Genomic DNA, 13469 nt, shown 5'->3' on the forward strand with positions numbered 1-13469 from the left:
TTCTGATAAACATGATGGAAGATATTTTGACAAATGTTTGTAATCAAACCGTTCATGGACCCCATTTTCTTCCATAGTATTCTTTTTTCTTACGTGAATGGGGTCCACAAACGGTTTGATTACAAACATTTGTCAAAATATCTTCCATCATGTTTATCAAAACAAAGAAATTTATACAGGTTGGTAACAACATGAGAGTGAATAAATGACTGAATTTTCATTTTTGGGTGAACTATCACTTTAACATGACCTTACTCGGTTATCAAATATCAAGGTTATATTTTCACCAAATGTTATTACATTACGTAGAATAATTTTATTTAGAAAACATTAAATCACAAAAGGATTTTAAGCTGGGTTAAACAGTGTGAATGATGCAGTAGCAGGCCAGCAAATATGACGGATGTCTTTCTAACTATACTCTGATATATTACTTGACAGCATTTCTCAAATATACAAAATACAATTGTGAAATTACACACAGACTTTCCTGATGAGTTTGTGGTGGGTGTCTACATGAACTATGTACTTGGGATAAGGAACTTTATATGTTCTTCGAGCAATGCATCTTAGGTTGGTCATTCTTGACAAGACACCAACACTGTCCACACGATGCATAGATGCAACGACTCTGTCCCACTGAACCCGGTGGCCTTTTACAAGGAGAGCCCCTCGGACCATTCTGTATCCTGCATCTGGCATAGAGTTCTTCACTTCTGTCACAAGAGCATCTAACTCTTCATCAGTAGAAGTGCTGTACAGTGCAGTAACTGACAAATTGTTGTCCGCCATCCTTCTATGCAATGTTGCTCGAGACACTCCCAATATATTGGCAACACATTTTAAAGGCAAACCAAGTTCAATAAGGTGGATAAGAGTGTTTGTTGAAATTGTCAATCTTGGACGTCCACGACCACCACCTCTTTCCACATCCACTGTTACACACACCTCTTCACTATCCATCTGGCGATTTATCGCAATATTTAGACGTGTAAGGGCTAAAATAACATTCTCAGAAATGTTTATTATATTAGTCAAGGCACTGATTAGTACAAGCTCCTGTCTGCAAACAAACTGCAAATAATCTGTGTCCAGAGGCTGTCTCTCCAATACATGTAGCACATGGTCTTGAAGTCGCTGGAGAACGTAATCCTTCAGCAACTCCTAAGGAGTTAAGAAAATATTTTTAACATCTGATGAATGTGCAAATGAGCAAATAAATATGCTAATACACTCAAAATGACAAGCAGATAAAACTGACCCTATAGGGGATTATCACGCTGTTACTTAGTACTTCCGCTGTCAAAGATCTTTGTGCACGGTCGCTTCCGGCGCAGTTCAACAATGGCGGAAACCAAGGCTAGATGTCACTGCTCTGTTCCATTTTGTAAATCTAACAAACAACGCCAACCATATTTAAGTTTTCATGGATTCCCCACAGAATTAAGTCTAAGGAAGAAGTGGATTAGAGCAGTTCGCCGGGATGAAGGGGCAAACTTTAAAATAAAGCAAGGCAGCACGTTCGTTTGTAGCCGGCACTTTTGTGACTCTGACTACACTACTGCTAGCAGAGAAAGTGACGTGCCTATATTTACTACCCGGGTTTGCGTCAAGCGGCTGAAAACTGGGTCTGTGCCCTCCCGTTTCCAATGGAACAACTGGGGACTGCCAAGAAGGAAGTCCGTGTATGAAAGAGTGTCAGTTCGCTTAGGCCATAACGATTTCCCAGCCGTTCTTGTGGAGCAGCCCCTGCCATGCGAGGAAGAGGCGATGCCATGCGAGGAAGAGGCGATTGAGGAGGTCGCGGCTTCGGTGATGATAAATGAACATGATTACTGCACTACTCCTAAACCAGGTATGTCAGTGTTTGCCGGAACGTAATGTTTAGTGTTATGTCCCAGCATTTGACCAATGCCTCAATGTGAACAGCTTCATCACAAGTACAAACGTTGCATTTTCTTGATTAAACGTAACGGTGAATATTGGGCTAATAAAAGCTATTTTATGTAGCTTTAGAGGACCAAACTACTTTCAGTGTGCAAGTCACAAACAAAAGTTTTACATGTTTACATTTTTTTATTTCATCTCACACAGGTTCACTGGATGCTGCTGCTGCACGCATTCAGGAATTGGAAGCTGAAATAAAAAAGCTGACAACAGAGCTGTCACAGCTGAAAGTGTCTCAAGTACATTTTCACCGTTTTTGTGTCTCAGACAAGGACATCCTTTTTTACACACGATTCATGTCACGAGATGTTTTTTGTAAGTTCTGGGAGGCTATTCAACCATCTGCCTCCATGTTAGTTTACTGGTCGAAAGCTCAGAAACAGGGACATACATTTGAACAAACATTTCAACCCATTTCTCCCAGTCCAGTGCGTAGACTGCAACTGATTGATGAATTTTTTCTATTTTGCTGCCGAGTTGCTGCAGGCCTGCAAGAGAAGGTGCTGGCTGACATGTTTCAGGTTAGTGTGTCCACTGTCTCCCGTGTTGTTATAACGTGGTCCAACTACCTTTACCTGCTTCTTGGCTCCCTTCCCATTTGGATGAGTAAACAGCAAGTCAGGAACACCATGCCCAGCAAATTTGTGCAGTTCTGTCCAGATGTCCGTGTAATCATTGACTGCACTGAGGTGCGATGCCAGAATCCATCCTCCCTCACTCTCCAATCAGAGGTTTTCTCATCGTACAAAAACACAACAACCTTTAAGGGATTAATTGGGATTGCCCCATGTAGTGCTGTGACTTTTGTATCAAGTCTCTTCACCGGCTCCATCTCTGACCGAGAATTGACTAAACGAAGTGTACTGCTCAACTTACTGGAGCCAGGAGATGGCTGCATGGCAGACAAAGGTTTCACTATTGAGAACCTGCTATCTGACCGTGGGGCAAGGCTGATTATACCACCCTTCAAAATGACAGGTAGCCATGAAAGGACTTACTTAACATTTGAAATTAAAACTGTGACCAAAATGATAATCATTAAAATGTGCATTAAAAAATGTTTAAAAAGTACAGAGGCACTCACTTAGGGTTGCATAACATCTAATTGTTTGCATCATATATGTTTGTGTGTTGTGTATAATTATGTATATTGGAATACACACACATGCATGTATATATTTAATTATTTGTATACTATATATGTCTTCTTAAAATTATACATGTGTGTGTACATGCTATTTAAGGTGTGTGTGTATATATATATATATATATATATATATATATATATATATATATATATATATATATATATATATATATATATATATATATATATATATATATAAATTAACTTATTTTATCTCTAACCACAGCACAGTTCACCAAAGAGGAGGCTCTAAAAACACAAGCAATCGCCCGACTTCGAATCCTTGTGGAAAGAGCAATACGCAGAGTCAAGGAATACCGCATCTGGGAACACACTCTTCCACTAACCTTGTCTGGGACAGTCAACCAGCTGTGGACCGTCTGCTGTGTGATGACCAACTTTCAGGGACCACTTGATTTAAAAGGCTACATCCCTGTTGAATAGTGTTTCCCCTGATCTCATGTATTTAAATATGTACAATGTCTTCAGTACACAGTTAATGGAATGTATATAATTCATCTACACTGTAAAACCTAAATGGTTACTCAACTCTAATCATTTAAAGACACTGGTTGCCTTAAACCAGTTAAGTTTTAAACATACATTGATACTATGAACTTGATCATATGCAGTGGTGCACTTATATTTAAGTTGACAGCACTTAAATATAAGTGCATAATTGCATATGACTCAGTTTAATTTCACAGTACTCACATGCATGTTTAAAAAAAATTAAGGCGACCAGTTTCCTTAAATGTTTTTTATTGCGTTAAAGGGATAGTTCACTTTAAAATGAAAATCTGTCATCATTTACCCATCCTCATGTTGTTGTAAACCTGTATGAATGTCCTTTTTTATGAACCCAAAAGAAGATATTTTAAGAAATTATGGTAAATGCACAGGAGATAGTGACCATTGAGTTCTACAGTAGGAAAAAATATTTTGTAAGTATTGTGATGAATGATGGTAAGCACACAGTTGTCATACTTATTAAATTCCATCATTTCTTTTATTCCTACTGTGAAAGTCAATGGTCACTGTCTCCTGTGCGTTTGCATGATTCCTTAGAGTGTCTTCTTTTGTGTTCATCTGAAAAAGAATTCATACATGTTTAGATCAACATGAGGATGAGTAAATGATGACAGAATTTTCATTTTAAAGTGAACTATCCCTTTAACTTTTAGATTTTACAGAGTATAATCAATCCTAAATGTCAGTCCACCCTGAAAATATTCAAAACAATGTAAATATGTAAATGTTGTCAATAATTTACTCTGAAAATGAATTAATAAAATATTTTATTCATTCAGTTCAATTCAGTTCACTTTCTGCTTAAGATACACATCCATATATGTATTAAAGAAGTACAAGTCCACCTTCATTTTCATTTCTTTTATCATTTCATCATCCCTCCAGATTCTTTCAACTGTGAAGTCTCCCTCAGTTTCTGTTATGAAATCGCACCAACTCAAGCCAGTAACTCCCAATTGTCCTTGAACCTGCCAGTGGTATTTATGATTTTTCTTCAGTTTTGCTTCACCATTCACAATTTTGACATGTCCTGCCTCAGAAATGCTAGAGATGTCTGGGCATTTAACTTCAGCAAGGCCAAAACATGGAATGGCACTAGGGTCATATACTTTTGAATCGGGGCTTGCCCCGAGGTGAGGAGCATCGGGATGGATAACTAGTCCACAGCGTGACACATTTACATTTAAATGTTTAGAATATTGTTCCAGCACCTGTGGCTCACGTTCAAGGCCCCTTTTCATGGCAGGAGTTTGGCGTACTCCCTTAAGCACTCGGACTGCTCACGTGTCTGCTCCTCTCTCTCAGCTGCCATCTCGTGTGTCACAGTTAAGCTGTCCCAATGGAAAAACTGCTGGGAGTTGGGTTCAAAGCTGGGAAAAGCAGTAGGAAATGTTGACCCCTCTAAAGGCAGTTTAGGGAATGTTGGTGCATCTGGGTGTTGGACATAGTTTCCACGTTTGACCACAGGAGGACACTGGTATGACATGGGTGAACCTCGCGGCACAGGTCTGAACCTGGAGTTGACCATAGTGAGTTGAGACAAGCCATGCAGCACTGAGGATATTAGTGCTTGCGGTTTGTGGTTTTCCAGTGCTTTCCCAAGAGACAAGAGTTGTGGGTCAGGGAGCGATCCTAAAATGTAAAATTCAAAACAGTAAGTTTTAAAATTAACATCTCTTGCAGCTTGTTTGGATTATCAATTCTGATGTCAAGACTCTTTCTGGACAACTGCTCACTGACAGCATGTTATATTTGCTACATAAACTGTATAAAAGTGGCAAGATACAATTGTGTATTATACGGCAGCCAACATTGCGTTCCAAAGTATTATGCATGAGTCATTTTTGATTTCCAATACAGTCAGTAAGGTTCTTGGGATTCCAGAGACACAGGGAGATTTAAATACATGTTTGCTTCCTACTTGTGGCTTTTTATAGCTGCCTTTTTCTATTGGTTTCCTTAAAAAATATTTTAAAAAACCTTTATATAGACAAATCTTTCTGTAATATGAATCACTTAAAAATCCTCATAAATAGTAGTTCAATGATTTCTCTTTAGATCCACCAAAATAAATTGAAAAACATTGCTTTCTTAACATAATGCACACTGTTTTCTTTACAAAGATATTTTTTCATACCCATATTGTGTGAGAGTTACAGCTTGCATAATAATTTGGAATTTGGTATATGATATTAGTTACAGCAGTAACATTACCTGTACATGTACATTTCCCGCAGTAGTTAGTTTGTCTAGAACAAAGCACTCACATACCTCATATGGGTAATATACTATTGCCGCAATAGTTAGCCTGTCTGGAACCAAGCCGACTTGAACCACTATAATGTTTGACACTTGCATTGCATGCGAACGGCCCCTACGCTAATAGAATTCTGTTTTTCTCTCCCTGTCTCGTCCTCGACCACGAGGACCATGAGACAAACAGACCCAGTTCCGGTTGCTGTGAAGATCATTGCATCACTGATCCACTGGCTGTCCTTCAACGTGATGACCAGCCGATGCCCGACCAACGACCACCGGCTAAACCAGTTTAATTCGCTTACCCGCCTCCTATCCATACCGTTTCTATATATATATATATATATATAAATATATATTACTTCCTCCCAAGGGTTTTTGTCCTTCTAGGACTTTTTCCCATTGGGTTTTTTTTCCTAGAGGTTTTTAGTCCCAGGGAGAGTCAGCCAACTTTGGCTTAACTTAGCACTTTACTGTATACGTTACATTATTAATATGCTCGCTTGTACGGTTTAACCGCTTTCTCTACTTCTTATATTATCTATTGATTTTCTGTGTTCTCCTATACATCTTCTCATGTAAAGCTGCTTTGCAACAATTAACACTTGTGAAAAGCGCTATATAAATAAAATTGAATTGAATTGAATATGCTTGGTAGAGCAGTGTTTCCGCTATATACATTCTACCGTGGCGGCCCGCCATGCCTAAAACATCCCCGCCACGCCTGCGGTTGTGGATAGAAGGGATACAGCAAACGAAATCTCGCTGGATGAGCACTGTTTTATCCTAATCCTTCAACCAAACCCCACTCTAAACACAAAATTTCACACGATTGTAGGATGTATTTGTATCTTATTTAGCCAGAGCCACTGTTTTCATCCTAATAATCCTACCTCCAAATCTAATCCTTAATTTTTCGGCATTTGCTGTATCCCTTCTAGACAAAACCCACGGCGGCAGCTCGCAAAAAGCTACAGAAATGTCCGCTCTGCCAGACTGGCTGTCTTAGAAATAAATTCCTTTCTGGATTCGCGTTGTTAACTCGTTTATAAATAAATCTCCTAAAGTATCATAATTTCTTCCATGGTTTTAGTTTAATGAACAAATAGATTTAAATCAACAGAGGATGATTAAGCTACGTCTCTGTTTTGAGAAATAATAATAAAATAAATAAGCCTATACGAATATGTTACACTTAAATAATAATTAAATTGACAAAACGAATAAAAAAGTATTTGAGTTTCTGTTTTTTTTTGTGACGCGCTGACCAAAGCAGCAGAAAGCACGTCATGTTTTTAATGATTTTAAATAAGCACAAAGTTTTCTCCTTATTGTGAGTTTACACAAATAAAAATACATAATTTGAAGTTTCGAATATTGTTTTACTTTTATCTTTATGACTATCAATTTAGGGTAATTTAAGGTGCAAGGTCATCACGCATTTGATGTTCACCGGCGCATATACACGGACGCAGCGCAGGGCTGCGAGAAAAGACATTATTAAACTTTCGATTTAACATATTACGAGTTTTTTGGACATTCATTTGGAATCACTGTACTCAGTCATATTATCAACTTATCTGGTCATTAGTTATTCAGAATATAGGCTATAAGCGCAGTAGCGCGCTGCTGCAGCTGACCGCTCAGCTGTCAATCAATCTTCTGTGCTTTAGATCGACACTCACAAAGTTTCACATTAAATGATATGATATTTGTCCAAAAACAAAAGGCTAAATACTGAAAACTACTTATATGCGACTGCAAGACATTAATAGTCGAATCTGTTGTAAGGAAACTTACATTATTCCCGTGGAAGAGAAGAACGTTGGTAATAGAAACTTGAGGCAGACGGATAATATTTGATGTAACGGGTGTAATAATAGGCTTTTCGCGCGTCATTTGCGTTGTAGATGCAGGTCGGGACTCAATAGACAAGAGTAAAATGCGGGTCTAACATCCAAGACCAAAATTCGACTCGTTTTTAAATGGCCCCGTGCTTTGCGTTTAAGATCTGTCTGAAGACCCTTAAAGGTTTCTATTCAACTGCGCGATTTGCGGTGTCACCGGCTCGGGGTCTTTATGTCAAATGGTCCGGGTGTGAAATAAAATTGCTGCTGATGGATGTTCGGTCAATCACAGCGGTGCGGATTATCAAACAGGACTGTGCGTGAGTTTGCAACAGCTCTGTAACGCTAAACACGAGCACAACTTGCAATGCACACTACATTAAAACTACAATGAAATATCCGAACTACGTACGTAGCTATGTAACGTTTTTTAAGAAAATACATTTTAGATCAAACATAGAAAAGCAATATGCTATAAATATAAGGAAAAGTAAAGGACAGCATGAAAATGATAAAAAAAATACATGTTAGTTTACTGTAGCCTATATTCTACTTTTTAAAAAATAATGTACATTTATAATCATCATGGGCGCCCCCTGCCGCCACAGCTGAAAAAAATCCTAGAGGAAACACTGTAGAGTGTTGATTTGCATACACTCTTGGCAGATGGCTTTGGTCTCCTTACAACCAAGTCCTGAACCGGCTCTGCATGGATCCCCTGAGAATGATATTAACAAGCAGCCATATTTGTAATAGTGTCTTGCTTGTTATGGTGCTTGTAACACACTGCTCGGCTTCCAATTCACCTTAATGTTTATCAATGTAGCCAGATGCACAGCCCCATGCACTGCACCACTTTAAACAGACTTCCAGTCTATTTTCAGCTGCACGCACTTCGCTTCACGATCAGCAGTGCGTCCCAAACGTTACGCCTGTGACACACTGCTCACTGAGTGAAGGGTGGCACGTGGGGCAGCTCACAACATGGCTGAAAACCAGACTGGAAGTATTTTCAATGCGGTGCAGCTCTGCGCAGCTACAATGTTACCTTTGTCCTCGGACGATGCCATGTTTGCAGAGAGCTTGTGCAGGCCACAGGTGGTGGTACAGCTGTCACCTGCAGAACAAGAGATAGAAGAGCACAGGGTATTGAGGATGTGCTTGTTAACAATCAAAGGTACACCTCTACAACCAGTGTCACTTCAATAAACCTGCCCATGTAAACTTCATCCCAGACCACAGCCCTCACCTGCAACATGCTGTAATGGGCAGTCTGGAACAAAAAGGCCACTAGATGGTTGCACAAAACCTTGCCTGCTGTACAGCTGCATGAGGTTTCCTGAAGTTCGGCTGCATCAACTTGGAAAACAATCTACATTACAGACACAACACTGATAATTTTAGTTACAGTTCAACTAAAATGAAAATCTTTTTGCAAAAAGATGAGGAACTTGTAGGGAACAACATTACAATGAACCAAAAATCCTTTGAACTCTGCAACCGCAGTAGAGTAGTTAACCCCCTACACCATTAACATGTTGGATTCAACAAACAAGATATTTAAAGAATTTAAAATGCAAAGTTACGTACAGTATGCAAATATCATAGTAATGTCTGTCACAAAGGTCTAGCAATTTATTGCATATGGCTGTTGACTGACTTAATGTAAGCAGGCAACAGTGGAAGGGGTTAAACGTCTTGCCATTATGCCTTAGCTTCCTAAAATAACCTTCAAATAATGTGGCTGTTCTCGCTTCCTCATCGACCTGTAACACCGACACCTGACAGCAACCAACCTGTCAATGATGTTGGACACTGATAGACAAAATAATTATGAATGCATATAACAGTTACTGTGGATTGTTCATTCGAGCAAAATGGACTCTGCCTCATTTAAAGATGAATAATCCTACTTTAGTTAGGATTAACGTAGGTTAAACACTTTACAACCATACTAACATCCGACGCACAAGCTAACCCAGAGATGTTAACAAGTCTCTGAGCTCGAGTCCGAGTCAAGTCTGAAGTCTCTGGGCTCGAGTCCAAGTCAAGTATCAAGTCTCGTTGTAACAAATAAAACTCTAATAACAAATAAAGAAATTATAAACATTTATAAAAAAGAACAAAGTTGCACATTAAGTAAAGTCTAAAATTAGCATTAGGTACAGAAATTAAATTAAATGGATAATAACACTGTCTTTATTGTACAAATTAAATATTATTTAATATTATTATTATTTTTGAGCAATAGACGTGATTTTCTGTTTGTCTTGGGTTATTTGATTAACATAAATGACACAGACTTAAGTAGGTTAATTGAGGTTACTGTCTCTTTATTAAGAACAAATAAGCCCAGATTGGTTTCTGACTGGTTTAAGACAAAAACAAAAATGTTTTTATTAGAAAAAGAATACTGTGAGATCATTTTGTGTGTATGTGCCCTGTCAAGAAAAGAAAGATTTTATGTTGGCTTTACTTTTGAAACACTTCTCTCTGTATGTGCACTACTGAGGGCACTGAAACGCGTGTTCAAACACAGGCGGAACGCTTCAAGAAGAAGATGCAGCAGTCGCTTTACATAAAAACGTTACGTTGTTTTTCATTGCTCTATTCAGCAAATGTATGTTAATGGACTACAGTATGACACAAAGTAGCGCAACTCTGAACCTGACTGGAGCTGGACCGGACACACTTAACCGCATGTGCGTACAGAAATCTGCTCAATTGAGCGCCTTTTTGCGGTTAAATTGTTTAACCATTTAAACAATTGCAAGCCTTAGAAACAAGTTAATGATAAACTTACTCTATTTAAATTGCATATTAATCCGCGAATCGCATGCGAGCCGAACCGCGGATCCGTCACAGCAGTACCCAAAGCTTCAGATGAGTGGGACAGCAGCAGCGGTGCATTCGACATGTATGTTCGCGGCCGCGCGCGCGGAGCAGATACGTCACGTGTCACCTCGTGAGCAAGTTGTAGGTAACGGAGGGAGGGGTATGACAGCGAGCTCATCAGACGTTTCCTAAAAATAAACATTGTTCACGAGTCGCGCGGCTCGAGTCCGAGTCGAGTCTAAAGTCTTTGAGGGTCGAGTCTCAAGTCGAGTCTGAAGTCACTGTGTGTGCGACTTAAGTCGCACTCGAGTCCGAGTCTCAAACTCGAGTCCCCATCTCTGAGCTAACCTAACGTTACCTAGCTAATGTAATGTTACGTTAGCTAGCTAGCAGCCACTCACCTTCGTAGTCGTATATAAATTTCTCGAAAAACAAACTGTATCCTTTGTCCACTTTGGAGCGGGCTGTGATTGAGTGTTGTTGCGTCAATCGATATACGTCAGAAAACGTGATTTTGGGTAGATTTAACAGGGATGCGGTATAAATAAACGTAGGACCGTCCATCAAGCGCTCGCCAGAGTGAAGAGGCATTCACCGGAAGCGGCCGTGCACAAAGACCTTTGACAGCGGAAGTACTACGTAACAGCGTGATAATCCCCTATTGTTTTTGTAGCAGTAAACACTCCACGCTGAAGTTATGCCCAAATAGTAAAATTAGTGATGCACCAATTATAAGCATAATAGCTTAACAGTAGTCAAGTTATAGACCATTTCAAAAGATGTAAACAACACTAGTCCAGAAACACTTCCTGTTTCAGTTTGTGACAGTTTTTTTACATATATCATTATCTTAAAGATGTTTCTTTAACTTTTTGATTCAGTTCTATGTGTTCTGTTGGTTGTATTTTATCCCAACGTTTATCTAGTGGTAAAAAACTGAAACAGGAAGTGCTTCTGGACCAGTGTTGTTTACATCTTGTGAAATGGTCTAGAGTCAAACTCAGCAGCTCTTGCTGAAACCAATACGTTTTTATATCGTGCACAATGTATGACAGTCCACGTGAGCTTCGTAATTTAGTGACATATAGTTCGCTGATAATTCACATCTAACGTCATATGTGAAGAGTTTGCGTTTAGCGATGCGCGTGATTTTCGACAATAAACACAGAGCTTGCCGCTTGCGTGTAATTTTCTGTAGATACAAGATATCTATAACAACTCGGTAACACTGCAAACTACACACTTCATTGACTAAAAAAATAACGAACCACTGATTTAAACAAATTTACTTACTCGTTGCGTCTGGTTTTCATCCTCCATGATGAAATCTCTCTCCGCTGTGTTCGAAATCTCTCGTGGTAGCTGTGGTAGCTGTTTTAATGCCTGAACAAAAGTATTTGAGAACGCACCACTTCATATGCCTACAACTACGCTTACAACTAATAATAGTGATAAAAACAGACTTTGTTAAATAAATTTCAGGACATTTAACAGTAACATTACAACAACATGAAATATATAATGATGTGAAAACAGTATAGGCTATGTGCAACTTTGGTTAATATGACTGTAGCTGTATTTTGTACTAATGATATAAATCATCATAAACGTTCTTTAATAAAATAAAGTAGGCCTAAACGGTGCATCATGAGACATTGCGCAGTACAAGCGCAGAATTGTGCTTCTTGAGTCTGTTCAGTAAGGAGCGTTTTGATTGGTGGATCAAAAGCAAATTCAAAGCAAATTCAAAGCAATCCACGTGTGTGCGACGACTTGTAAATGCAGATTCAACGATACATAAATACATTTGACATCATTCATAAATGTGTGATAGAAATAAATTCAAGAACTTCATATATACACATTTGTGAAAACAGTCTACATTTATTTAGGTTTTATTTATTTTGTGAGCATTTGGGCACATATTTATGAATTGTACTTGTGAATTTATGAACTGTGTTTTGAATTTACGAAACTGATTTTGAAAATGCAAATTGGGCTTTGAATTTATGAATTTTGTTTTGTAAATGTATTATTTTTTAAACAGATCTGGCTCCATATTTAAGTATCAGTAGTTACACATAACAGACGTTACTCAACTTAGTCCAGAAGATCTTTTTTTTTATGAAAAAACAACCCAATATTATATCAACCCAAACAGAGATAATGAATTCCACAACTGACCAGTGAAAATGTATTATCAAGGAAACGAAAAAAAAAAAAACACACACACATTATATTAGGTCTAGAAAAAACAATTGCACTGAGAAACGTTTCACAAGGGCCAATGACTATATCACTCACCAAGATAAATTAAATTAACGATATTTAAATATATGTATTACTTACACGTGGATGATGGAGGATGGGAAACATGCAGCTAGTCATCCGTTTCTGCTGTATCCGACTCCTGAATCAAAGTCAGCGTCACGTCCACGCTTCAAGGGAGCCGTGCAATGCATTCTGGTAGCGTCGCGAGAAGCGGAGCATCGATTCGCCCGCTCATTCTCATGTTAGTTGAATTAGATTAATCAAACTACCCGTATTCAAATGAGTAGCGGCCGTCTCGTTTCCCGCCTCTCAAAATCTGACGAAAATCTTTCAAACTGACCTTTGTGGATCTGAAATGATAACAGATTCAGCAACTGCGTGGCCTATTTCTCGCTTAAAATGTCTTTAAAAACACGTTTCGATGAACCATTTTCGTAAAATACGATATTGTATACTCCGAACGAGCCGCCATTATGCTTTTGAAATTCAGGAGAGTACCTGGACCCACGTGACGCGTTCGTCCAATTAGCTGCCGGTCAAGGACGTAGTATAGACGGTCGTTGTTTTGATTAATCCACTTCTCATTGCATTGATCTGCATGTTAATAATTCATCTGATTTTACTTTTAATCACGT

At 38.7% G+C, this 13469-nt stretch overlaps 1 protein-coding gene across 1 annotated transcript; it reads left to right on the forward strand.

Annotated features, from left to right (window-relative positions):
• Positions 1-1157: 1157 nt before the first annotated feature.
• LOC129450815 (uncharacterized) lies at positions 1158-3891 on the forward strand. Its single transcript, XM_055213831.2, has 3 exons — positions 1158-1855; positions 2095-2925; positions 3321-3891. Exons 1-3 carry the CDS (start codon positions 1345-1347, stop codon positions 3536-3538), a joined length of 1560 nt encoding a protein of 519 aa, XP_055069806.1. The 5' UTR covers positions 1158-1344; the 3' UTR covers positions 3539-3891.
• The last annotated feature ends 9578 nt before the right edge of the window (positions 3892-13469 follow it).

The sequence above is a fragment of the Misgurnus anguillicaudatus genome, chromosome 8, assembly GCF_027580225.2.
Source record: "Misgurnus anguillicaudatus chromosome 8, ASM2758022v2, whole genome shotgun sequence".
Classification (NCBI taxonomy): domain Eukaryota; kingdom Metazoa; phylum Chordata; class Actinopteri; order Cypriniformes; family Cobitidae; genus Misgurnus; species Misgurnus anguillicaudatus.

What these genes read in the sequence shown, in the direction of transcription:
- LOC129450815 (XM_055213831.2), top strand. Translation starts at nt 1,345, where the DNA reads ATGGCGGAAACCAAGGCTAGATGTCACTGCTCTGTTCCATTTTGTAAA. An exon ending in CTGCACTACTCCTAAACCAG is followed by an intron (nt 1,856 to 2,094) that starts GTATGTCAGTGT and finishes CATCTCACACAG; the next exon opens with GTTCACTGGATGCTGCTGCT. An exon ending in ACCACCCTTCAAAATGACAG is followed by an intron (nt 2,926 to 3,320) that starts GTAGCCATGAAA and finishes CTCTAACCACAG; the next exon opens with CACAGTTCACCAAAGAGGAG.